General features: G+C 49.3%; 2 protein-coding genes across 3 annotated transcripts; both read right to left on the reverse strand.

Annotated features, from left to right (window-relative positions):
* Positions 1-640: 640 nt before the first annotated feature.
* On the reverse strand, positions 641-4,348 carry TPPP3 (tubulin polymerization promoting protein family member 3). The gene is made up of 4 exons (XM_033069660.2): positions 4,245-4,348; positions 2,955-3,146; positions 1,772-1,925; positions 641-1,521 (listed from the first exon to the last, which is right to left on the reverse strand). The coding sequence occupies exons 2-4, from the start codon at positions 3,140-3,142 to the stop codon at positions 1,333-1,335; spliced, it is 531 nt and encodes a 176-aa protein (XP_032925551.1). The 5' UTR covers positions 3,143-3,146; positions 4,245-4,348; the 3' UTR covers positions 641-1,332.
* A 4,160-nt stretch (positions 4,349-8,508) lies between these two features.
* ZDHHC1 (zinc finger DHHC-type containing 1) lies at positions 8,509-26,696 on the reverse strand. Of its 2 annotated transcripts, XM_033069629.1 has the most exons (12): positions 26,588-26,696; positions 26,238-26,421; positions 25,265-25,483; positions 23,359-23,534; positions 22,639-22,740; positions 21,705-21,829; positions 21,214-21,372; positions 17,703-17,815; positions 12,902-12,987; positions 12,164-12,257; positions 11,110-11,218; positions 8,509-10,678 (listed from the first exon to the last, which is right to left on the reverse strand). In XM_033069629.1, the coding sequence occupies exons 2-12, from the start codon at positions 26,241-26,243 to the stop codon at positions 10,401-10,403; spliced, it is 1,467 nt and encodes a 488-aa protein (XP_032925520.1). In that variant the 5' UTR covers positions 26,244-26,421; positions 26,588-26,696; the 3' UTR covers positions 8,509-10,400. The 2 variants fall into 2 exon arrangements, with proteins under 2 accessions (XP_032925520.1, XP_032925521.1); XM_033069630.1 differs by lacking the exon at positions 26,238-26,421.
* Positions 26,697-26,951: the final 255 nt, after the last annotated feature.

Below are 26,951 nucleotides of genomic sequence, written 5' to 3' on the forward strand. Positions count from 1 at the left end.
GGCACCCCCTCACTGAGGATGGGGCTGGATCCACCTCCTCTTCCTTCTCCTGTGTTTTCCAAAGCAGATCTGGGATGCAGAGGTGCAGGGCAGTGCCTTGGCAGTGAGTGAGCCTGTCCCAGCCCCATGTGTGCCCCTGGCACATCCCTCACAGCCTGAGCAGTGCCAGGGCCACAGCTGAGGCACCTGGAAATAACCCCTGTGTGTTATTTAGGGCGCCTGGCTCTGAACGGATGACCCTGGAGGGAGGTGGATTTGCAGCTGCGAACCCCGGCACCGCCAGCCCAGCAGCCCTGCAGCAGGCTCAGCCCATGCCCGGGATCGGGGTCACAGCGCCTACACCCAGCTCCACGCACTCGCCGGAGTGACCATCCCATCCCGGAGCTGCCGGCCCGTCCTGGAGCCCAGCCTGTTCCCAGGGATCGTTACCAGGAGCTCGTGTGTTTGGTTGCAAACAGAGCGGGAGTGGGAGCCAGGCGCTCGTGTTTGTGTGCCTGCAGTTGCTCAGGCAACTCGGGGCCAGCCAGGAGCTGCCAAAACCCTCGGTGGCCAGGGCCAAGCCCCCGGCACAGCTGCCCCGGGGCGGCGTGGCCAGAGGGGCTCCGGCCGCTCGGTCCATGAACACAACCAGAGCGCAGCGTCAGTGCGGACGGGGTTTATTGCAGAGCCGGGTTACAGCGTGGGTCTGCAGCATCCTTTGGTTTGGGCTTCACGAAGGCAGCGGGAGGCCATAGGGACTCAGGTCGGAGACCTTTGCCGACGGCCAGGCAACACCAAACTCTCCCGGGGTGCATCCTGGGGCCGGGCCGGGAGCATCCCGGCAGCTCCGGCACAAACGGCACCGCAGGTGCTGGGCAAGCGGCAGAGTCAGGCGGGCAGCCCCGAGGGGAGGGCACCGCTGGGGAAGGAAGGAGGCGGCTGTGGTGTAAGTGGCGCGGGGTTAAGGCAGGTCCCCGGGAGGGGAGGACGGGCTGCGGGCCCCCGTGGGACAAGGGAGGATGCCCCGAAAGCCGGGGCTGAGGTAGGGAAGGTGTGGGTGCCGGCGGGGCAGGGGAGCCCTGAGGAGCAGTGCTGTTAGTACGGTGTGGGGCTGGGGGTGACAGCACGGGGGACACAGGAGGGCACAGGCGGGGGGATCACAGCACAGGGTGGGGACAGAGCACGGCGACCTCCCCGATCCCCCCAGCGCTGGGCGGCCGGCAGACATCCCGGCAGCCTGGGCTGGCCCCAGCGCAGCCCCCCCGGGCCCCACTCACGGGCACGTCCCAGGGCTCAACACCGACCCACGGCCGGCGGCAGGGACCGGGCCGGTGGTGCCACGGGCACCCGTCCCTACTTTTTGACTTTGGCGTCGTAGGTGCCCGCGTTCTTGTAGGCACTGACGTAGCCGCTGGTGTCCACGATGTTCTCCCGCCCGCTCTTGCCCTTGCCTTTGCCGCTCTCGTCGAAGCGCTCCTTGTGGGAGCCCGTGTACTTGGAGGTGTCCGTCAGCCTCTCCACGGCTCCCACTGTCTTGGCTTTCTGCAGTGGGGAGATGGGACGTGGGGGTCGTGAAAGTGCTCCATCCCCTTCCCACACATTCCATCCCTCGCCCCACACAAGCTCCTGACCAAGGACCTTGCTGTGCTGCCCGTGCCCTGTGCAACCCTCAGGTGCCTCCACTCACCCAGGGCCATGGGATGTCCTAGAAAGCCTCTGTGCTGTGGGCAGAGCTCCCTCCTCCCTCCTGATGAGCACTCCTGCTCCCAGCAGCCCAGGGCTCCTCACTCACCGTGACGCCCACGTTAATGGGCTCCTTCCCTGCCACCAGCTGGCAGATGGCTTCATACGCCTCCTCTTTGCTCTTGTCCTTAAACCTCTTGGGGGCCAGCTCCTCCAGAGCCTTCTTGAACTCCTCGTAGTTGATGACACGGGCTGTCTTCCCTCTGCAACAACAAAACCCAGGCTGCCACCAGCACGTCTTTGGGTCATGCCTCCAAATGGGATGAGCTGCATCAGAGGGACCCTGGCTTTGTCCTTTACCACCCTCAGGTCACTCATCCACTTTTGAAATTCAGCTACAGCAGAATGGGTTGGGCTGGGCACAGCTGGTGCTGAGCTCCAGGAGCTTTTCAGCCATATGCTGTTGAAATCCCCTTTACCAAAAACCAGGGTGCATGGAAGTGCTCCAGGACTTGGTGCTGGTGTCAGGAAGGGAATGCATCCATTGCCACTGCTCCCAGACTCACCAGCACCCTCTCTCCCCTGGTAGGCACCAATCCTCCAGTCAAATTTGGAAGGACATGCACAGAGCATCTCTTCCTCAAGCTCTTGGGCCTCGTCTCTGGGGCAGCACAGCAATCTGCTCTCCTGCATCCCAAAAACTTCCCAGTGCTCAGCTCCACCTGACCCAACCCAGGAACATGGGAATGCCTGGACAGAGTACATGGAGGAAGAAGGTTCTCCACCCATCCTTGTTCCTGTCCCCTGGTGCGGAGCATGAACTGTCACTGGGTCCCCAGAGACCCCTGAAGAGTTCCAGGTGCCCTTCAGCCCTTCAAACTGCCCCTGTGACCTCCATGGACCATAGTCCTCCCCAGGCTTGGGCATTGGCTGGCCAGGCCCAGGGAAGGGCCACATCACATAGGACAACCCTGAGCACCCTCCTCTGCTCCCTGTGGCACCTTCTTGAGAGATGGGAACCTGGCAGAGCCAACCAGGCCCACACCAATGCCTGGAGTGGGAGCAGAGGCACAATCTCTGCACCAAATCTGAGCCTCCCACCCCCAAAACTGGGTTATTATAAGGTCTTATAGAAACAGCCACATGTCCTGCCCTAAGGTGGGGCACTGCAGGACAGAGCCTGCAGCTCTGTGACAGCCTGGGCACACAGCAGGGGCAGCACAGCTCTGTGGGGACCCCCACAACCAGACACCACACCCTGCCCATACTGCAAAGGCATCCAGGTCACTTACTTCACCTTGGAGAAGACAATGTCCACGTCGGTGCTGGTGACACTTTTGCCATCGGTGACTTTGCAGTCTTTGCACAGCTTAGCCCAGTTCTTCCCATTCATCTCCTGCCCCGTTGCCTTGGTGTCACCGTAGATGGCGAATTTGCGGAAGCTTTCTTCCAGAGATGCCATCTCAGCGTTCCCAGCCATGGGGCTGCAGGACAGGGGCAGATGGGCCCGTCACCACCCAGGCTCCTGCTGGCTGCACGGCAGAGCTCAGCTGGCTGCTCGCAGGCCCTCGGGGGCAGGAGGAGGAGGAGGAGGAAGGCTGGCGAGGGTGGAGGCTCTGCAGCAGGATCAGGGCGTTGGCAGCACCTGTGGGCGTGGGGTGAGGGCTGACAGCAGCCTCGGATGAGCCCCGAGGCTGGAAGCCAAGAGCGTGTCTTGGGGAATGGATGCTCCTGGTCGAGAGCTGTCAGCAGCGAAGCTGTCGGCTCCGGGGCTGGCGGGGAGTGAGTGCATCAGCCTGTCCCTCGGGAGTACTCTCCGGGAATGACGCAATGCGTCCGCCTTCCTCCCGCTCGCAGATCAGGAGAACCAGCACGGCCGCCTGCCTCCAGCACCACCTCTCCCTGCCTGCATCCCCCTGTGCGGAGCTGGCAGCACCCCAGCCCTGTGACCTGCCCCCAGGCGTGATGCCCTGCAGGGTGCCAAGCTGTCAACAAGTGCACTCCGTGGTGGCACTAACTACTGTGGCTGCCTCATTCCCGCTCCCCGACTGCCATCACCTCGCCAGCCTCGCCCTGGCTGCTCAGCATCCCTCACCACGTGCTGAGCACCCACAGCATCTCGGGCAGGACTGGGCGCGGCCGTACTCGGGGGAGCTCCAGCACCCAGAGGAGTCTCCAGCACCCCCAGGTGCAGAGCGGGTACCTCGCCCGGTGGCTGCCCGGGCGAGAGAGGCCGGGATGGGCCCCTGGAGCCTCGGCGAGGGCCGGGGAGTGGTCCCTAAGACCGTCGCTAGGGAGGATGGGCGTTGCCTGGCGACCGTCGCTAAGGAGGCGCGGCGGGGCGGGGATGCCGCGGGTCCCTCCCGGGCTGGCGCTCCCGCGGGCTCTCGCTGCCCCGGCCCCGCACGGCCCCGCGCGGCCCCACAGCGCCAGCCGGAACTCTCCCGGGTGATCACTGCGGGATGCCGGGGCAGCCACGACCTCCGCCCACCCTCCCCCTGGTTTTCTCCGTTCCCGGTGAAGTGGCCCCTGGATGGGTACCGGAGGGGCCGCGGGTGCTGGGGGTCCCGGTGATCACTCACCTCCCGGTCACTCAGGCACCTCCCGGTCACTCGCTCACCTCCCGGCGCCGCGCTCTGAGGCGGGCGGGGGCGGCCAACGCCGCCTGTTTAAGGCGCCGCCATGGTGACGGGAGGGGCCGGGCCGCCCCCGCCCGCCTCCCCCGGGCCGCGGCTCGGCGGGAGCGCCCTCGGGGCGGGGAGACGGAGCCCGGGCAGCAGACCCGGACCACCTCTGGGACGTTCCACCACCCCACGAAGCCTCTCTGCTTCCCCACGAAACCCTACCGGCACCTGACCAGGTCTTTGCTACACCCCACAAGGTGTCTCCATCACCCTACAAAGCCCCAGAGTCGTCCCACAAGGTCCCTTTAGCCCCACTATAAACCCACAAGCTGTCTCCACCACACCCCTCAGCACGGCTCCCCCTTGCACCCCTGCTGTGCTTTACCCTACAGCCCTTTCCCCTGCCCCACACAGCCACTGTGCCCCCATAGGGGAACTGTGGTCTTGCTGGGTGACACCATGGACCAAGGCCACTGCCCGGGCTGAGGAGATGATCCCAACCAATCTGGTGTGTCAGGGACTGTGGTGAGCACCTGTGGCCCAGTGAGACACCCTTGGAGCAGGCACATGCCAGCACTGCCCACCCTGGCAGCCCGGAGCATGACCACACGCAGAGCTCCCAGTGGGTGCTGCGAGCTGAGGCAGTACCCAAATATTGTGGTTGTCATGGAGCCCCAGCACAACCCACATCCCTTACTCACTGCCCCACCTCAGCTGTTTGCCCACAACCCGCTTTGATCCCGCTGTTCTGCTGGCATCAGTCTGGTGGGGGCATGTGGATCACCAGCTGCAGCACCAGCAGGAGCTGTGCACAGCCCGGACACACAGTGTGTGATTTGCTGCTGCCTTTGAGGGACAAATCAGCAGCTTTGGAAACTGGAAAGTGGCTCAAACAACAGTCTTTGTCATCCTGTGGTCTGTCTGTCATGGTCCCTGTGCAGAGAAGCTGCAGGTTAAGGACAGAGACAGGTGTCCCCATGGCTGACCTGTCCCAGGGCATCAGTTCTGCCTGTGCACCCAGAGCATTTTGCCCCAGTAATAACTTCCCCCTCTAGGCTGAGGGGTACCTGCTCTCTCCTGTAACTCACAGCACCTGGCCACTTTGGGTGGGCCCAGCTGGTCAGACACATCGAGGACCCCACTTTATTATGCCCCCCCAACCAACCCTGTGTCCCCTCCATCAGGGGCTCCACAAGAGCTGCTCTTTCACAGCCCAGCCAGAGGCATGGTGGTAAGGACATCCTGGAGAGGACAATCCAGAGTGGGAAGGGCAAGTGTGGAGGTTCATCTGATGAGTCCAGACAGATCTCTCCAAGAAGTGTTTTTCCTTTCTCTGGTTTGTCCTGGTAGAGCTCAGACATGGCCAGAGAGCCTCAGATCTACATGGAGAAGGTGGGACCAGGAGGACTCTCCTGATCATACATTCTTCCTGCTTCTCATACAGTATGAAAGCAGGTTCTAAAGTGCAGAGGGTCAGAGGTGACAGTGCCTGGCTATGAAGTGGGAATTTAAACCACCCTCTGCGCAGGCCAGCAAGGACCCAGGGGTGTCATCCCACCTGCAGAAGGTGGGGATGAGCTGTAAACTCACTGGTTTAAGGACAGGGGGATAACTGTTGCTACACAGAGGAGGGTGGTTAAGTCTTGATGGAAGTACAGCCTTATCCTTAGCTTGCCCTGCAGCTCCCCACCAAAGCAGGTGTCTGGCTCTGCTTCCAGCTGACAGCTCCGGACAGGAGCAGGACTTGGTAGCGTGGGAGCCTGGATCCTCCGAGCCCGCAGCAGGTGGAGGAGGAGTTGGACGTGTCTGCAGCTTCTCTGTAGGAACTCTAGCTGGTCCTGGGGCTGCAGAGCCAAGGACCCAAGCAATGGCACATGGAGAGAGCCGGGTAAGGGGTGCTGAGCCACGGCTGGTGAGCTGTGGGGTTGAGCAGGTCAGATTTCGGTTCCTAAGGGCTGCGGTTTGTTGTGCGTTTGTTGTCACCGTGACAGCCCTGTTGGGATGGAGCATGGTCCTTGGCCGGCTCCCGCTGTTCCTCATGCAGCCCGGAAAAGGAAGCCCGGGAGGAGGCTGTGACTTGGTCCGCAGCCCACGGGACGGGCAGGAATTGAGAGGGAGGTTGCACAGGTCCTGTGATGTGGCGGAAGAGCATGAACACGGCTCACTGCTCAGCTCGCCGGGGGCCTTTCCCTCCTAATCAAGGTCAGCATGTTCCCAGGCTGTCTCCTGCCCCAGGGACATAATGAGCCGAATACTGCAACGCTCACCCCAGACACCGAGGCTCACACACAGCTGCATCCCCGAGGTGCAGCGTCGGCTGCTGAGCTGGTTCTTGCTAGGACTGTGTCCCTCTCCGCATCCTCACACAGAGCTCGGAGCGCTGTGACCGCTCAGGGTGCAGCTCAGAGCTTGCACGAGGGCACGAGCACAACCTCTGTGCTCACCCTCATCCTTTTTGCCCCTCGCTTCCCCCGAGGCTGGGCACCGCAGCCTCCCGGGACTCATCCCGTTCCAGGAATGAGTCTCTGGCTCGGCCGTGCCTGGGGTGGGATGAGGTTATGCGGGAACGCCGCTTCTCTAGCGCGAGTTGCTACAAAACAGAGGGAAGTGTTTCGGAGGTTGTGCAATATGTACACGGTCACCCCAGCAACAGCGCGTCCACAAGGCATTAGCGGGGCTTAGCTGCGGCTGCTGAGCGGGTCCGGGCCGTGCGGTGTCCGTGCCGGGTGTGCCACCGAGCACCAGCTGCCGGCGTGCCAGGCACGGCCCCGGGCACAGAAACGGGGGAAAGCTCCATCCTCTGGCTCCGTCCTCCTTTCCCCCACCCCGCAACTCAAGGCAGCTCATTGAGATGCTCTCAGGACGTGTCAAAGGCAGTGCAGGCACAGACTCCTACAAAATAATTTCCCAAAGGAAGGTCCCCTTGACTTCAAAGAGGAAACAAACTTGAGCCAGGCTCAAAGATGAAAGAGAGTAAGCACGACTTGCATCTCATGCCAAGGCGGAGGCTTGGAGCAGGCACTGAGGGGCCTGGCACAGCTGCCAGACAGTGGCCAGGAACCATGACATGATTTCAGAGGATTCTGTGATCCTGCAAATCATTGCTTCTTCCTAATAGAAAGCCACAATTCTTGTGGTGGAAACAGCTGGTCCAGGGCGCTGCCTCCAGCTGATGGGAGAGCTCATGCATTGGCAAAAACCTTTTATTCAGTGCTGGAGAAGATACTTAAGGATGCCAGACCTCAATGTGTCTACAGTGATGCGGAGCTGAAGGCATCAGGACCTCAACCCAGCTCTCTAATGGTCTTGGGCTGCAGCTTGTGGTCATTGCAATGCTCTGGTGCTGAGCCCAGGACTGCTCTGCCCACATGCTGGACTCTGCAGCAGCACTCAATGTAACTTGTTCCTTTTGCTTACTGCCACAGGTCTGCTATGGACATTCCTCACGCAGAGCAGCAGAAATGCCATTGGCACTTGAATCTGCAGGGTATCAAGAATAAAGGCCCAAGAGGACAAAAAGCAAGGTTGGGAGGGAGAGTCCAGAAGTTAAAACCATCTCAGCCTCACCATTTTCACTCTTGGGTGCTCATTGTGCATGTTCAACAATGCTCCTTGGAATGTGGTTGTGGCAAAAACATAAACCCAGCCAATTTCAATCACCACGTGGCACACACAGTTCTCCTGCTGCCCTTGAAGTTTAGGAGATCAGAATCCAACACTGGCAGAGCTGGGAGCCCATCCTGCTGGAGCCTGGCTCTTGGCTCAGTACCCAGCTGCTCCAATGCATGGACACAGCCTTGCGTGTTTGGCAGCCTTGACTTATTCAGCCGAGTGGAGCAAATGTTCCAGCTGAAGGCAGCAGAAGGATGTCCCTGGACATCTGATAGCCCAGGAAACCCAGTTCCCCTCAGCTCAAAGAGCACAGCAGCCTTTCTGCAGCACAATGCAGAGCTGGCTGGGCCTCCTCCATCTGGTGTTCACCCTGCTCCAGCACAAAAACCAGGCTGGGTTACACAGGGAGAAGAGGGTCTGATCCCTATCCCACAGGGAAGACACTCCTATCTAACACACAAAAAGCCCTGTGGCGAGAGGACTGCTGTCACCCCCACATCAATTACAGTGCTTCTGGGACTCCAGAGGCTCAGGGAAAAATGAACCAAACAGCCTGAGGATCATCAACAGGGCAGAGCCAGGAATTGCTGCAAAAGAAAGGAGGAAACTATTTATCAAAGAATATAGAAAATTTTATTGTGGCCAGAGCTACTGAAGAGCTCCATACATGATTTTGGGACTGATTCTGCATGGACAGAATAAGAAAACACATAAGGTCTGCTCAGGGGCACCTGCTGAAGAGAAATTACCAATGCTTTCTGGTGGAGGGACAGCTGGCCTTGGAAAACCATGAGCCCAGCATTGCTGCAGGACACAGTTTCCCTGGATGACAGTTGACATGAGGAGAAACAACAGGAAGGACTTCATCTAACAGGGTCTAACAGGTCTCTGTAGACCAGTGCCATGTCTGCTGTCCACACTCACCTGCTTTTCCCAAGGGTCACACTGCCAGCAGGCACCACTGGCCACAGCAGGCAGGGAGGCTGCAAGGAGTGTGACCACAGGCCAGCCCTTCCTGCAAACTAAGACAAAATGACTTCAACAGCTACATGAGACTTCACTTTTTCTGATCAACAGATTGTGTAATTTGATGAAAAGTCAAAGCTCCTCATCCCAGTTCTTTCAGGAGACAAAAATCACACAAGAGAAGAGTGGTAGGGCAGCCCTTTAAAACACCTCCAGGTCTTTCTCCCAGGCTAGTCTCTCCCATTAAGGCTGGGAGTCCATGCTGTCCCATGTTGACTGTACCCAAAGAGCCTTTGTCCCCCGATCCCCTATCCTGCTCTGACCCAGTTCCAAGTAATGCTTGCAGACTGAGCTAGACAAGAGGAGGACAACTTAGCTTGACTCTCTCAGCACCCTGCTTTGTCCTGTCTTTCTCTAACCTGCACCCACCACAGCCTGGAGAAAGGTCAGTTGTGCCTTCCATGCATCAAAACATTTGGAAGGGTGATGAAGACTCCCCTGGCTTCCTTTTCTTTGCTGATGCACCTGTTTGTTCACAACAGCAGCAGTGTGCTGTGCTGTGGATGTGTCTGGAAATGTGCATCCAGCCATGCCAGTGCTGCTGCTCAGGGCTGTGCCAAATCCTGTCAGATATGGCCATGCTGGTGGCAAAGCCCATGGAGATGTGTGTGTAGCTGCTCTGAGCTCTGAGATTAGTTGGCTGCTAGGCAGATCTGGGCTTGCTGGAAGCCCAACCTCAGCACTCAGCCAGGAATCTGGAATGGGACATGCTGCCTGGGGAAGCCACAAGGGCAGGGAGAGCACAGGTGCTGTAGGATGGCAGCCCAGACAGCTCTCTGCAGCTCACACCAGCACAGGGTGCTGTGACTTGAGGCACTGGCCACGTGCCCCACTGTGCTGTGGGATCTTTCTGCTCTACACACACCCCCAGCCTGGCTGTGGACTAATACAGATCTGGCAGCCCAGGAACTGGAATTGTTTCAGGGCCTGCTGTATCCCAAAACTTCTGATGAGAATGCTGCAGCACCCAGACTGCTGGAAGGGAAGGGGGTGCAGGTCAAACTATGCTATGCTGCCTTACAGAGAACATGCTGGTGGCAGACTTGGCTTGAGGGAGCACAGTGGAAAGCGGTAGAGGGAGGGGGCAATCCTGAGGTTACTCCCTGACCACCTGCTGAAGCCCCTGAGCATGACCCAAAGACTGACAGGGTGTAGGCAGATGGAAATACAGCTTTCAGGGTGCAGGGAATGGCAGAGCTGCAGCCTTGCTCTTCTCCATACACTCTGTTGGGAAGTTACTGCAGTACCAGTGGGCAGAGGGCCAAGAGGGGTTGTCCCTTTCCCAGGGAAAGCACTTGAGCTCTCTTGAGCAACAAGTTTACCTCAGGTTTGCCACTGCTGCTTCTTGCCTTTGGTTGAGGATGAGAAATGTGCCACTGCAGCCTGACAGCATGTGCACAGTGAGGGGTGAGTCCTGTAGGCCTCTACACAGCACTAATGCTGTTCCCAGAGGCCATGGCTTTGGAAGGGTGATCCCTAGGCCGCTGTGGTGCTTGTCCTTATGTCCTTTGAGCATGGATCATGTGTGCCCACACGCTGCTTGCTGGTGCATTTTCTGTGGTCAGGCTCGGATGTGCTCTCACTGGGCTGGGGCTGAGGGACAAGAGGTTCTCCACTGCTCTTACTTACAAACACAGCAGGAATCTTAGAAAAAAGTTCCAGGTCTCGTTCCAAGTGTCTATCCTGCTGGCAGCTTCTCCTTTTGACCTTGTGGTCAGAATGAAAGCTCTTCTTCCTGACTCCTCTGGGATTGTCTGTGGACAAGGGATAATGTTGAGAGTTGCCTGAGTTATTCTTAGGAGGCCCTTGAAGGACTGGGCTCCCAAGGCAAGTCTGAGCCACAGGAATCTCATCCATGGACTCAGTGGACTCTGACTGACAGTCAGCTGGGTGTCCTGCTGCCTGGATGAGACCCATGCTGCCTGGGGACACAGCAGCTCTCAGAGGAAAAGCTGGCACTAAGAGGTGAAGGCTGTGGGAAGGTGAGGTGGCAGCAGCTGTGGTTGGGAACTCTGCAGATGGAAATAAAGGCAGAAGAAACCTTAAGGAGAGAGAGAGATCTCTCAGCCCCATAAAGACATGAACAAGCCCAGGAACTCTGCTATGGCTGATCCACTAGTGTTAAAGCAAATCATACATATATTTATGCAAGATTCAGCAGAGAAGCTGACTGGTGCACTCTCACCTGAAGGGGGATCTGGGAATGAGGGCTGAGGTGTAGCATGTGCTTTAGGTCCACTGTCCATTGCTGAGGAAGAAGCTTTCTGCATTTTCTTTCTTTTTTTCTTCTGTTGCTGTGAAAGCAAGTGACCCAAGAGAAGGGATGTCACTTCACCAGCCCAAAGTAAGGAGACAGTTTTTTCACTTGTTACCTCTTTTAAATTCTTCCTACTTTGGATAATGAGCACTAGGTTTAACTGAAGCCCAAGAATATTTTGCCATTTAAGACTGAGCTACTATGAAGCAATAATAGAAAACAGGCATTTAATGAACACACACCCACATTATCTGCATACAGTGACTCTCTCTGTGTAAGTACCCTTAAGCTGCTGTCTCATAGAGCTGGGGGCTGCAGTTGTAAATCCAAACTTGAAGAGGAGACCAAAACTGACACAGCATAGGATGTCCCAAGAAAGTGACATCTTGTCCCAGATACAGTATAGATGAAAACTAATTTTTCTTACCATCTAGATGGCAAGAATGATTAATAATCTTGGAAGAAAGAGGAAAAGCACCACCACCTGTCATCTGAGCAAGATGAGAGAGCATCTGGATGCAGATACATCAATATCAGGAGCCCAGTCCAGGACTTTGGAGAGCTGTTCCATACACTCCATCCATATCCACACACACCATCTTTCCCTGGGCAGGTGCTTTATTTGAACATTTAAACTGTTGGATTTTGCTCTACAGAAACATGCAGAGCTTCTTACATCAACAAAGCAGTATAGTCAGAGTCACTGAGCTGCACTGGGGCAGCAAGGCACTGGATTTCAGCTGTGTTACAGCTGAGAGCTTATGAAGGGACTGTAGGATAGGTCTGATCATGCCTGTGAGCAGAGACAGGAGAACATCACCTGGATTTGGTGACTGCAGGGCACAGCCACAGCTGCAGACACACACTGAGAGGAGGCAGAGCTCTGTGAACAGGGGGTGAGCACAGCCTGCTCTGGAGTGAGCACGCCTGAGCACCTGGGGGAGTTGTCAGCAGCAGGCTGGGTGTGGCAAATCCTCCTTACCTGAGAAGGGGCCACAGAGGGAAGAGATGGGGACTCAGAGGACGAGCTCTGCTTGGGGTCACCTTCTTGGTTATGGACATAGAGCTTTGGAAAGCTAAAAACACAGCAGACACACAAAGTGATTCCCTAATAAATGACTTAAGACTGCTGCCCTCTTTGCCTGCATGTACAGATCAGGCTGATCACAGCCTCCCCTGCCTTACACAGCATTCCCAGCAAAACTGCAGGGGAACTCTTCCTGCACAATTGTGCCAAGTATCAAGGAAAGCTCCAGGGACACAAGTTAACAGGAAAGGACTAATTAAGAGACAAGGATCCTGTTTTCCCATGAGTGTTTGCCTGTCTTATAAACTTGTAACTGTTGTGCTGCATTTCTCCAGAGCCTGAAATCATGTAACTATAATGAGCTCAATAGAGGAGTTACAGGACAAATCAGCCAGCCTTAAAGGTATTTTAATATAAAACAATTAAGAGAAACTAGTTTCATATAAAATATTTAATATAAAACAGCCTAAATAGAGTATCCTAGGAATGCTATTTTCTCAGGAGAGGGAAGGCAAGTACTGCTGCAGGTATCCAGCTTCCTGAAACTCAAAATTTTCAGCATGCCTTGCTCAAAACACTGGTGCTCCCTATCCTTCTAAGTACTTTTGCCTTAGGGCCTATCAGTGACCTTGATAGCAACTTCCCATTCCCCACACATGCTGCTGGGAGAATCGTATCCTTGACTTTTCTCACCTTTTTCCTGAAGTTACTGTTGAGAATTCCTCTACTTGAATTCCAGGGACTGTATAGCCAGGATTACCTGACAATAAATCTGCTTCCTGGAAAAAAAAAAACCAAAAACAACATTTTGAGACTAATATGATCACAGGGGAGAAGAGGATTTTCATTAGAGATGTACTCTTTCTCCTCATGCCAGACATCTTTTGTCCTTACAGGTAGCACAGCAGGAAACTGCTGCTTAAGAAGATGGAAAACCAAGACTGGCACAATTAGAAGTCTTTGATTAATTAATTTAGTCCAGTCAGTATTTCATGTAACTCAAAACCAAATCACACTCACAGAGATCAGCTTAGTCATTTCTTGGGACACATTCAAAATACCACTTAAAGCTTCCATTAGTTACAGAATTCAATCTGAGGAGCTCTGCAGTGAATGCAAAAAATGTCTTTTAAATGCAGAATGGAGGTGAGGAAGATGGAAGCATGAAATATACAGGAAAAACATAAAGTGCTTTCTATTTCTTGTGTGACCCTGCATGGCTAAGAGCTGCTGATATTTTAAAATGAGTGTAATATATTGCTTATTTGCCTCAGGTATGGATGAGCTCAGAGTAATGCCAGCTGAACTTGAAAACTGGATTTTTTCAGAAACATTATAAGAATAAGCCTCCTAAATCCAAGTGCTGCATTACAGGAAAGGACCCCAGCTCTCCCTCAAAAGCAGCAGTTAAGATGGTCAGAGTACCAAGGGATGAGGAGTATGAAGCTCTGTTATCAAAAAAGGATAAACCATGCTCATTAGAACCTTGACACCACTTATCATCTGCTCTTAAACTTGAATAATAATCAAAGAACTTCTCCATAAGTATTTCACTGTTCAGTGACTATAAAGATATTTTAAACTAACTTTTAGGTTAAGATGGAAAGATTTAAAACGTGATAGGCATTAGCTTCAAAATTAGCTAAAACAAGGTCATGAAGACCAATTTTTCTGAACAGCCTGATCAGCAAATTTGAGAAAATGAAGTCAAAGTTGGACACGGCACAAACGGGTTCCTGAGAGATCCAGGGCCTCTGCACTTCAACAAATTCATAAACAATCAACAAAAGAGCAGAGCAGTGAGAAGCCTGGTGATGACACTCCCTGATGTAAGGCATTAAAAATGAAAGCCAGCCGCAAAGAGCTGCGGAAGATCTTTGCAATATTAAATTAAAGGCTGGTAAAATGGCACCAAAAAAATCAATATTGCTAGAGGTAAAGATGGAAAGTGGAGCATGTGGGAAAAGCAGTGTAAACTTCATATACAAAGCAATACTCTCTGAACTAGAAAACAATTAATGGAGCTGCATATTCAGTGGTAGCCAAGAAATCATTTCAGATGTTAAGAATAAAAAGGAAAAGCAAATAAAAAGAGCGAAAAAAATTCAGCTGTTTTGTAGGTGGTGACATAACATCTGAAAGTAATTGGTTTAGCAATCAAAAATATTACTTTCTGATTTAAAAATTTATCCAAGCGCAAGATTAATAATCTGCAGAAATTTACCACATGTATTTCAATTGGAATTTGTAACTCAAGTCAGATCATCACTCATCACCAGCTGAACACAGTGTACACAAATGTCTCCTCAAAGCTCCTTGGGACATTTACAATCAAGATTTACATTCAGGCCTCATGCACCTGAGTCACAAGGGAAGGAGAGCAGACACAGTCTCGTGTCACTGAGTGTACAGGCAGGAGATTCAGGTCTTTTCAGAGGGAAGCAGCTCATGGCTGAAAGGAGCTACAGCAGGAGATAGCTCACTGCAGAGAACAACTGAAAACAATCAGGACTCAATGTCCACAGCACACAAACAGGACTGCAGGACTGGCATTTCAAGGGAGCTTAATAAATGATTCATCTTGAGAATAACATGGACAATTTCTTTCCAAGCAGGGAATGAAAGAGCCTTTTTAAATCCATTTTGTTCATTTCAGGCTTCTATAAATAATGTAGAACCAAAGCAGCCACGTAAATGAAAGTAAAGTATTAGAGCTGACTATGAAAACAAATCAGACTCAATCAGTAGAAAATACAATGTTCTCTCACAGTGTGACACAAGCTACAGCCACAGCACAGAGTCCAAGCCTCTCTCTGCTCCCAGGCACTTAACAGGAGAGTCAGAATCCTTCCACTGCCACCATTTGCAGCTGGGTTGTCAGGATCCAGCTGCTGCTCCTGCTGAAAGCAGACTGCTGGATTGACAGACTGCCCACATTCTGCCCCTGTACAAATCCCGGCCACGTTCACCAAGTTCTGGCTGTGAGCACCCCAAGGTCCACCCCAAGCCCAGAATGGATTCAGCTCCCTTGCCCACTGCAGCTGCCCTTATCAGCCACTCCAGTGTCAGGAAGTGCCCTGAAGTGCTGTCTGTCTGGAGGGGAAGCATAACTGAACAGGAAAAAAAAGTTCTTGTCTCAAGGAAAGTGGTTCTTTTGTAAGTGTTGAGGCTGAGAGTGAAGACTAAGCTTGTCTTACATTGACATTAGAAGAAAGAAACAATACTGAAAATGTAAGGGAAGCTGAGTAAAATCTGTGTTTAGTATTTAAAATCAAGCCCCACCAACCTGAATCAGTCTCCAAAGCAAGTTCAAAGCTTTAGGAATTTGAGAAGAATCCCATCCCAGCTGGCCCCATATGAAAGCCAGCTCCCTGGCATGAATGCAATTATGCATTAAAGCATAGGGTTTGGTTTAGTTTATATTTCTTTGGACTGCAAATGACTACAGACAAAATGGTTACTTGCACATTCTGCATTAGGTATGGTAATAGAAGCAAAGGCCCAACGTGTCCAACTGTTTTGCATTTTTTTGACATCTGAACCACTTAATTGTGCAAAATTAGGGCTCTTTGTGGATCCTACAAGTACATAAGGATCCTTTATCCTTGAACAAGAATCCTTTAACCTGAACATAGCCGAAGACTTAACCACAGACCAACACGGAAAACTGAAGCCAAAATCAACACCCAAGCTTGAATAAGGCTCAAAAACAAGCATTAAAGGGGAAATGCATGTTTCTTCTTAGTCCCTAAAATGAATGAACAGTTCAGACAAAAGTGGGAAGAGGATCGTTTCCATTTTATGCTTACAACATGTTGGATCAATTACAAAGGGTTGCAGTGTTCAAGCTAAAGAAGGCTGTATTCAACACAGCTTACAAAAGGCAAGTCACTTGGTGTCCTCCTACTCCAATCTATTTGTTTGTGTTTATCTCTGGTTGCTATGTAAGAAACAAGGAAAATCTGGTGGGTTAACATTTTTCTTAACAATGTTACTGGGCATCATCCAGTCTTTCTTGTTCCCTAAGGTCCTAACTGCAGTCCTGAAACACCAAACTTCTTTTCACCTTTCTGCTTCAAATTAATCACATTCACACATATCTAGAACCAGTGCAGACAGAAGAACACAACTGAATGCCAACATTCCAAATGTGCACAAACACATGAAGTCCATACCTGTTCAAATAACTTTCCAGCATCAATTAAAATTCAGTAACTAGACGATGAGGGCTAATCCTTTATTACTGTTTTAATTTTCTTAGTAAGTAAAGCTCTGTGAAACAAAGTGCCAAATATTTTTGTTGTTATGGAAACCTCTGTTTAAACTGAAAGTTCAACTTTTCCAAAACAGTAAAAAATATATATGAAAAGCTAGGGACTTTATATTACACAAAACTGAATGAACTCACTTTCCCTTCTGCTTTGATAAGGAAGAACTAAGGATTAATCCAGAGACATCCCAGTATCTCTACAGAGAATATCTACATGATGAAGCTTGTATTTAATAAATTTCTTATGAAATATAAAACTGTTTCTATAGTAGATAACTTACTTGCATAAAATGAAAAGTTACACATGACTGAGAATCACAGAATAATTTAAACTAGGAAATTTCTAGTTCAAGCCTCTGCTAAAGTCAGTACAGAATGTGGCCAGTCAAAATTTGAGTTAATTCAATAATTTATTTTGCCTTGTAACAAAATAAATTACACTGAACCTCTCAATTCAGAGCCTGATATATCTGCCTCTGCAGTCCAGTAGCATTTAGGAGCTTGTTAAACTCTTTTTACAGAGATATCGATCAACATCATGGTAACAACAAGGACCCTTATCATTATACACTCATTTCAAAAAAAGCAGATATCTGGGTTATTTCTGAGAAACCTGTGTCCTTTTCACTTTGGAGATGGTTAAATTACTGGTGTTATTAGCTGCTCAGTGATTAGCCCCAGTTTCTCCAGCTCTAGAGCCTGTCTCATGTGAAGCCATGACACAAGCCCCAAGATGTGCAGTGCCACCCTTACAGATGGTCCTGTCCTTTTCAGGGAGAGGATTCTTCCCACTCTTCAGTCATCCTCAGTTGTGCTGAGCCAGGCATTTATGTGATTGCTTGGTGAACCGAATGGGAGGGAGCTGGGCCAGCTCAACTATTTTTTAAATAAAGTTTATTGTTACTCAGATGAGTTCCCCCACCCTGTCCTAAGGAACAGCTGTGCTGGCAGAAGAGACAAGATAGTGCAGGGCCCAAAACAAGTGGTGGAGGAAGAGAGTGGGTGGGATTGATTCCTTTGAAAGCAGTACTTGCTTACACCTAAAGTGTTCATGGAATTACATGCCTGGCACTCTCACATCCTACTCAACTCCATCAAAGTACCACTGATGTCTTACCTCTAGCAACTGCCTTTAAAATATGGAGCGCAAGATAGTGAAGCAAAGTTTACACAGCAAACAAGCAAGGGTGTTTTTGGGAAATGGACTGAAAGCAGGATGAGTACCTGATTGGGTTTCACTTGGGAGGAACAAGACTCCTGTTTCTTGTCTACCTTGTCTGGCTGCTGCTGGGGACGCTGCTGCAGGATGTACTCATACGTAGTCAGCTTGTGCCACACTGAAAGGGAAGAAAGAGCAGAAAGAGACCTGTCAGCACAGGAAAGGCCCCACCCTGACTGCACTTATACAAACAGGCTGGATAACTATACAATCAAATAGTAACTATAAACATGAAAAAACTGATCATCTAAGCCAAAAATAATTGTGCACTGCACATCCTACTATATCCTTTATTGTCACCATCACAACACTTTCTTCTAGTCCTGCTATTCTGAAGTGTCATAGAATGGTACAGCCTTCTACACTGCAGTAATTTGTTCAGTTAATTTCAGGCCAAATCAGACATTATTCATGCTCAACAGGATTAAGATTTGTACTGTACAAAAGCTCAGTGAGCAATCAGAAGGTATGTGGTGCTAAATGGAGAGGAGAAATTGAGTAGGTTAGTGTGTCCTGCAGTGATTGAGACACTTAATGTGCAAACCAGTGAGCATCAAATGCACAGCTTGCCTGGTGCCAAACAGATGTGCCCAGAGTTCACATGTCCCTGACTTTATGAGCTCTCCAGGTCCCCATGCAAACACATCTGCTTCCATGAATGACCAAAAGCATGTGACTTTTCTGAGCAACTTGGGTTCTTCATGAGACCCAAGAGTCCAAAACACAGACATTCTTCCCATTTTGTCTCTCTTTAGTATTTTCAGAGAATAAACCCCAGAAATGGATACAGAAGGGCTTTAGTGCACAGCCTGATAGTTATTCCCCCTTTTTTACAGAAGCACAGCAGCTAAAGCATATGCCTAGGATCATCTGGACTAAAATCCTCCCTCTGTCTGAAGACATTTATATCACTGATATCTTACCTCCCAAAACCATGCCCTGAACACAGGACTACTTCACAGGGAAGTGAGGGAGAGCAGAGGAGAGGTGCCCCTCTGCTAAATCAATCACCTTATGAAGGAATAAAAATTCAGGATCCATTTGGCCAAGAAGAGAGAACACAGAGATGAATGTGAGTCTGCAGCCAAGTGATTACTTAACAGGGACAGTGCAGGGTGCTGGCAAGTGCTCCTAGAATGGCACCCTTCACTTTCTTTGAAAACAAGAATGTTGATTCATTAGCAAAGGCCTATTAACCATTTTTAATTTGGACTTTGTTGGTTTCTGAATACTTACACTGTAACTTTTAAAATATTTTATTAGAGATATTTAGTTAAAATACTGCATTTTCTGGCCAGATAACACTGCAGCACATAACATGCAAAATACAATCAGTCTGTGAATAACCCTATATGCTTTCCTATATTCCCTATTTTTTTTAAATTCTGCTGTCAACCTCTTGGTATTGAAGAAAAAAAATATTCTGCCTCCAAACTTCTGAAGTGCCATGCTTCACCAAATGCCTCCAGAACTGAGTCTGAATCAAGACTAGTAATTTTGAATACATGGACCTGCTATTTTGAGAATAACATACTTTCTTTGAGTGACCATAGTGAGTAACTAAAATTTGGAGAGTAACTCTGAAATTTTTACTGTGCCTTGTAACAAAACTAGATACTAAATTTTAATATTCATACCTGACTTAAGCCTAAGGGCAGTACCACTCACATGGGTGTTATTTAATTTCTGTAATTTAATTATTGAAAAACAAAAAGGTATATGAAGAAACACTGACCAACAGTAATTACATTTGAATTGTTGAAGTGTATTTTGAGTCCCAAAAGAGGGAAGACAGCTCATACAACACTATCTACCTTAAAACATTCAGAGGAGACTATTGACAATTACAGGTATGAAATAAAAGGAGTTTAAGTTCAGACATACTTTGTCTCCCTGAAAGCCAGCAATAAGTGCAAATGCAGTGGTGAGGGCAATGCACACTCATGTGCAGCCTACAATAAAGGCTTCAGTGGGGTGACACCCCTCCTTCAAAGCAAGGGCTCACACATTTCATTCTGCACATGTGGGAACAGTTTTACTAGGGCAGCAGATTATAATGTAGTAAAAGATTTAAAAAATTAGCAATAATTCTGTTTCCATGGAAGATGGAAGATAAAGATTTAAAACTGGGTCAAAAGTAGAAATTAATTTGGCTTGAAATTTAATCTGAAAAAGAATCAACTCAAGAAAAGAGCAGCAAAATCTCCCCCAAGCCCAGAGCACAACTAGTGGCACACAGGTTTCTGTCTGACAGATAAAGCAGGTCATTATCTCAGGCAGGGAGCACCCTCTTGTGGAAGCTGCACACAAGGACAGGATAAATACCGCTCGGGACTAAACAGGATAATCCTTTTTCATTCAGAAGAAACCTTCCTGGAGCTTTGCTATGCTTTTTGTCTTTAAAAGGTGCTATAAAAAGAACAACCTTTCAAATCTCCACGCAGTGCCATTAACCCAGAAAAGCCAACTGTCAATTCTGCCAAGGAAGTAAAATTGCAGCACGCCCAAATTTCAGTCAAGCTCAAAGAAGTTCTAGAAGAAAACCATGGTGAGTGTCCTCACTGAGGGCACTGTCCATGCCAGCTGGGGAACACTCACCTATCGAACACTACACTTCAGCAGGACGACTGTTTTGCTTCTGGAGCTGTGCTAATTTGTGCTGACCTCGTTTGTGTTGGCATCTGCAGGTCTGTTGACTGAGAACCTGAAAATCCATCCAAGGATCCTCTGTAACCGCTGTCCTCACTTCTCTTCCACCACATCTCTTCTTTCCCACTTCTGGCACCACCAACTAGTGCAAAATCTAAGATCTTTCCCTATCAAGACTTTCATCAGCAGCCAAAAAGCATTGGCTTAATTTTAGACGATGGCTGAAAAATGTTCTTGATGTCCATCTCTACATAAACAAACATAAAAATCCTTTCTTGACAGAGCAACAGGCAGTAGATCTAAAGAGAAGCCTTTCTGAAAGCCTCTGCCTCTGAATTCCACAAATCTTCTTGTATCAATATGGTACAATTTCCATAAAGGGACCTTATCCTGGATGGCAGTGCTCCAATCAGAAATTTAGCTCCATATTATCCACATTTCTCTGGAGTAAGGGAATAAACAGGCTCTCTCACACAACAGAAGTACTGGGGAGCACTGTGAGAAGACTCACAAAGGCCATATGTGGAGTCAATCTGAATCTGCCATCGTTGGCACCAAGCTGGGATTAACCAGTTCATCCCACCTGGCCTCTCTAATACCCTCCCTATGTGCTTTCAGTTTCAGGACAACACAGCTTTAACATGGCTGCAGAGGCCCAACACAAGTCCCACATTACAAATGCACTGATAAGCCTACCTGGTACAGGGGGGAACTCAGAAATATAACAATAAATCCAAATTTTGCATGTTTTAAATGGCAATCTTGGGTGTATATTAGTGACGTGGGTGAATCCACAGTGAATACAGTATGAGTAAGAGACAAACAAAAATGAAATGGGGGTGTAGATGACAGCAACAAAACACTTACAGAGATAGATGTGAAAGGTCAAGAGGTGGCCCAGCAGGATCACGGTCACTAGGCTCAGAAGAATAAAAATCCCAGCTGTCACCAAAATGGCAGGTGCCCGAGTCTCAACAGGAGATGCAGGAAGAAACACAAACCAGCGATCCATGTGGTTCTTCAAAGCTGTAAAACAGAGTTGGAGCTAAGTAGATTTTCCAGGCATGAATTCTCTCTAAATAAACATCACAGCTGGAAATCCTGTAAATCTAAAGTAGCTGCAGACCCATTGTGCATTGGAGGCCTAAGAGATCTGATGTCTGCAGGGCTTTTAGGAAGAGCAATTAGCTCTGTAAGGGAAACATTCCATCCAGCTGAGCGGGGATACTCTAACAGAAATCTAAAATTGATGCAGTAAGGAATGGAGTTCCTCCTCAGTGGAAGACCCCACAGAATCCAAACCCTCATCAAGCTATGCTGGCTGATTCCCAGGATGCTCATGTGAAGCACTGCAGTACCATCAAAGTGCTGGTCAGAGCGAAGCACCGTGGGGTCAACGAAGAACTCCACAAAGACGTAGAAAGCGATGAGCAGCAGAAGCCCCAGGCCCAGAATGGCAGACAGCACACTATTCAAAAAGAGCCTGCCAGGAAAGGGAGAGGTCTCAGTGGCCTCAATAACATCACACATACAATTCAATATCCCAGCCTCTAATAAAGACAGAGACAGCTATCTCAAATTACTGTCATGCTTTCTTACACTTATGAGAGATACTGGCGAACAGTTTTACTTATTATTTGTTATTCTGAGGGACTAAACTGTGACCCTTTAGTGCAACCATGGTTACAAAACAGTCAAGTATATCTAGGACAAAGAGCTCCCTGCACAAAATCTGAAGCCAGTGTACATGGCACCCAGCAACAACGCCACTTTGCTTTCCACCAGGTTTAAGTGCAGGAAAGTAAACTGAGAAGCATCACTGACAGTCTTCTTATTCTTATCACAAACCTGGCATGGATTAGAGATCCCTATATGCTGCTGTGACTCCTGCCAACTGGTAAGTTTTGTAGGGAAAGCACATGATCTGAATGCAGGTTGTTTCAAATCGGAACAGCACCATCATGTTCCGTTCCTACTCCAGCTTTCAGAAGCACTAAGGACACCCAATTAACATCCTGTAAGCTTTTCCAAATACCAAATAATAACTCTGTGTTCTCTGTTTTTACTTACAAGCATTCTAAGTTTAGGAATTTTATCCCTGGTTATTTTAATGTAATGATTATGCTTGTATTTTCCATCTAGTTTTCTCAAGACTGATTCTACTCAGCCAGGGGATAAAAGAAACTTTAGCAAGGCTAAGACTAGACTGAGATATAGGAGAACCTTGGAAAGAGAAGGAGCCACATTACTGATGCAGTGTTGTGCTTCAACACTGGTAAGAATTACTCTTACCAGTAATTCCTCTCTCCCACACAGTTGTTGAGCCATTTGCAGTGATGATCAAAGCCACACACACATTTGTTGCAAGTTCCACAGTGCTTTGACTTGGCACTCCTGCCAAAGAAAGGGTGGCATCAGCATGGCAGCACCAGCTCAATACTATGACTTTTCAGTGACTCAAACATAGGGGGATATAGCAGAAGAGATCCTGGTAATAGTGAGTAAACCTTCTTCATCAGAGGTGTACTTAATCTCCCAAATTTATCTGGCACCTCTGGATCACAATCCCAAACACAACAAAATCCACCTTTCATTGTATTGCATGATTTTTAATTTGGAGATTGCTGAATTCTTATTTGAATCCCTTCAGCAGTACTACAGAACTTGATCTTAACGCCGGTCCTCCAAGAATTTCCTGCAACTGGCCAGCATCCAGCCAGAGACAAGTACACACACACACACACACACAAATTACACACTGTTGGGTAAACACCAACACCCAGGGAACATAGCACACTACAGCCTCCTCCACACAATGTAAGCAATGAAATAAAACACAGATTTGTGCAGATTTGACAGAAGGTTCCTACCCAGCTGCCTGAACCCTGCCACAGGATGAAGCTTAACTTGCACTGTAGCAGCTCAATTTCAAATCTTATAGTCTGACATTAAGGACTAACGGTGAAATGCAATGGTGAAGAAGACAGAGCAGTAGAAAGAAAAGATACTTACACATCTACATCACAGACATGGCAGTGATGGTTCTCAATGACATGTGCATGCTGGTTACGGTTGAAGGTGGCCAGAGGCCCCAGATAGTTTTTTTCTCGCACATTTGCATCCGCAGGATCAATGGAAACTGCAGTAAGATGAACAACTAAATGGTAGATAAAACACACTCCTGGACACTGAAATACACAGTTAAGGATTTAACACACGTCTTTTAGTCCTTAATACACAAATCCCACATAGATGAGAAATTTATGGCATAGAATTAGAAATTGCTACATAACATCGCAGCACATTAATCTGAGCTTTATTGATAGAGACATTTGCCTTGTAATAAATATCCCCTGGAAAAAGATAACTAAATCTACAGGAACATCCCTCCTCATAATGCACTACTTTGCCCTGCAGAAGTGTCCCTGCTAGCAAGAATATCTTTAAAAGTTACCTGTACTTACCAGAATCTGACCCCAAGTACAGACTGCTGACATAAGTCCAAGTTTCTTAGTCCACAGAGACTCCTTAGAAAGGAGCACGGTTAAGGCTGTGCACATGCCTTTTCACTGGACCAGACTTCCAAGAAAAAAAAGGTCACATCAAGGAAGCAGTATTGACTACCTTGCTTTCCTTTTTCTTAGAATGCCAAGGAAGAGGAGCACACCTTTAAAGTAGGCTCCTACAAAGGATCCAGGATTTGTCATTGTTTCTATACACTCAGATGTGCACATCATTGATCACACTAAGACCTACAGAAAATAGATAAGTGTAGTAAGTTAAAAAAGGAGGCCTCTGAGAAGTCCAGCTCACTGGAGCTTTGATGGCTGGTGGAGCAGATCAGGAAGGGATTTGCCTTTGGCACTAATTGACATTAGTGCTTTATTAACTGGAAGTAAAACTTGAGGAAATATTAATCTGTTGAATTGAGAGTAACTTTAGATTGCATTATTAAGATATTTGGTAGACAAATTCACAAGGTTTGAACTGTGATAATATCAAGGATTTGAGCATGCTAAGTAGATGTAAGACCACGGAGCTAATTATATTAATGTCTAAATCATTTGGGTGTAAAAAACATAACAATCATAAGCAAAATCATCCCAAACATATAAAAGACTTGGAGGCATCTGTGTCAAATGTATAAATTATGTAAGTGCACACCCCGTCTCTTTAGAACAAGGTCTGATCTTGAGGAAGTTCCTTCCCTGGGCACAGGTGATAGTACAGGTGGTATTGGGAGCACAGGGATCACTCCCCAGCTGCTCCAGGCTGGACAAGCCAAGTGTCCTCCTCTAGAGTGCTTCTCCTCTGGACCCTTCACTGTCTTCCTTAGATGTGTACTAAACTGCTGCTCAGGACTGTCCCATGAGACCTCTCCTCTGAGGTTCATGTCATATCACCTTGTCTGTCACTCCCAGATTTTCTACTGAACACAGGAGAGCGCCCCGGGAGAACATCCACTGTGAGCCATCACAAGGAACCCACCATACAACCACGAGCATGTCAAGTTGCCTTTCATGACTCACCCACTCAGCACAGAGACGTGGAGCTGCCTTCACAACAAAGATGTTCCAGGAGAGGCTTTTGTTGTATGACTTCCCTCAAACACTGCAGCACACTTGTAGAAGAATAATATAAAACAAAGAAGATACACAGGCAGAAACAGCAGAAGAGCACTGGAGGCAAAGGTAGTAACCTTAATGCAGAGTGATGAAGGAGGCAAGCACATCAGTAACCTAAAGTGAGGATCTCAAAGCAATTGTTTTTATAGTCAGAAGACAATCAAAATGATGGTTACAGTTCAGAGAAATACGGTGCTTTTCTCCTATGCTTTCTGTGCTACCTAGCAAGTGCTGTTAAAACCCCCCAGTGACAGTTTGCACCAGACCATGTTCTCCTGTGGATCCAAGGATACGATATAACCAGCGGGCAGCCAGTGGCGCGGCAGGAGAGGAACCAGGATTCCAAAGCCAACCAGAGCAAAGAAGAGGAACAGCAGCCAGGCAATGATCTGGAACAGGTGCAGGGGCCAGCTCCAGCCATTTCTTCGAGCACGTTGAACCTTCACCTCAGGGACAGCTTCACCCAAATCCTCTGGAGCTATCTTATTGTGAGGTTTATTGCAGATATTCATCTACAGAAATCAAAAATGGAAAACAAAAAGATGTGGTACAAAAGTACTGTGGATGAGCCCTGGTGCTGGAGAGATGCTCCAAGGCGGACAAAACGATGACATGTGAAAAGAAACAGCTCTGAGCTCAGACGCAATTTCTCCTTTTTTTCAGTTTGTGGTGGATTATTAGATGCCACTTTTCACTTGTCACAGGGCTGGGAGAGTTTCTAACAACAGAGAGCTGGGCTGCTCTGCTTGACAGAAAACTCGAGATAACGGGGAGAGCAAAGCAGGCAGTGGATGAGGGGCAGCATCACAAAACCAGCACAAAGGAGCTCTGCTGGACCTGAGCTGACTCAAGGCACCTCTGCACCGCTTTCATGAGGATGAAGAGGATGTGAAATTAATGCCTAACATAATGAACAGCTTCAATTAGTCTGATTAACATGCACAGGAGAGTGATGAAAGGAGGAGGTCTCTGGCTCACTTGTGGTATTTCTGATAATGGTTCCAGTGCCAGAACAATGTCACAGGGCTGGAAGAGAGGAACCACAGCCACGTGCTGAAAGAGTGAGCAGGACAATTCCAACCTTGGTATGCCAACAGCCCTCAGTCCATGGACAAGGGCTGGAAATGTCTTTGTGGCTCAGAGGTAGAGGAGTGGGTAAGAACAGAGAACATACATAATTTATGTTAATCAGCACGGTCTTATCAACAAGTAGGCTGGAACAAAAAACTCCTAACTTTGCCCTTTGAAGTAATTAGCAGTATCTACCTGCATTCATCATTTAAGTTGCAGCATGGCAACTGGCTCATCACTGACGAGAAATCATTACCAATCATGTAATCCTTTTTTCATTAGGCTGTTGAAAACTTGCTCGTGCATCACTTGGAGCTACCTCTTACAAAACCCGCAGTGGATATGCCCGGCACGCCTTTAAATCTAGCTCCAGAAAACTCTAAATATAAAAAACAAAGCGTGAAGTCACTATCAGGGTAGACAGAGAGGCAGCAGGACGCAAGGAAAAGCGCCACGGGCCGGGCCGGGTGGACAGTTTCCCGAGCAGCCACTCTGATGAGAGCCGCGTAGATCACTCCCGCACTCCACCACCTCCCACCCCTCACCTTCTCCCCGCAGAAGGGGTTGACAGCGGCCCCGGCCCCGCCTCATGCCCAGGCAGGGCGCGGGGCCTCCGGCTGAGGCCTCCACGGCAGCTCCCGGCGCCTCCGCGGGCCTCGGGCCGCTGGGCTGGTCGCCATGGCAACGGCTACGGCGGCGCGCAGGGGGCAAAACGCGCCGGGCGCGATCGTTCCGCGGGGGTGCGGGAGGAGGGAGCGAGGCTTCGACCCACATCAGCCCCAGTGCGGGATCCTCGCACACCCGGGAAAATCCTGCGTACCACACCCCCCAGCTTTCCAAGGGGTGGCATTCCATATAGATGGAGCTGGAGATGCCCAGTGAGCCGGAGGTGGAGGCTGGTTGAGAGCT

The sequence above is a fragment of the Catharus ustulatus genome, chromosome 11 (assembly GCF_009819885.2).
Source record: "Catharus ustulatus isolate bCatUst1 chromosome 11, bCatUst1.pri.v2, whole genome shotgun sequence".
NCBI classification, from domain to species: Eukaryota; Metazoa; Chordata; class Aves; order Passeriformes; family Turdidae; genus Catharus; species Catharus ustulatus.

Excerpts from the sequence above, each read along its gene's own strand:
- TPPP3 (XM_033069660.2), bottom strand. The coding sequence starts at position 3,142 with ATGGCTGGGAACGCTGAGATGGCATCTCTGGAAGAAAGCTTCCGCAAA. Across the intron at positions 1,926-2,954 it reads ATTGTCTTCTCCAAGGTGAA|AGGGAAGACAGCCCGTGTCA; the intron begins GTAAGTGACCTG and ends TTGTTGTTGCAG. Across the intron at positions 1,522-1,771 it reads CCATTAACGTGGGCGTCACG|AAAGCCAAGACAGTGGGAGC; the intron begins GTGAGTGAGGAG and ends TCCCCACTGCAG.
- ZDHHC1 (XM_033069629.1), bottom strand. Across the intron at positions 21,830-22,638 it reads GTGGGAGAGAGGAATTACTG|GCTCTTTTTGAATAGTGTGC; the intron begins GTAAGAGTAATT and ends CTTTCCTGGCAG. Across the intron at positions 21,373-21,704 it reads CTCTGACCAGCACTTTGATG|CTTTGAAGAACCACATGGAT; the intron begins GTACTGCAGTGC and ends TCTGTTTTACAG.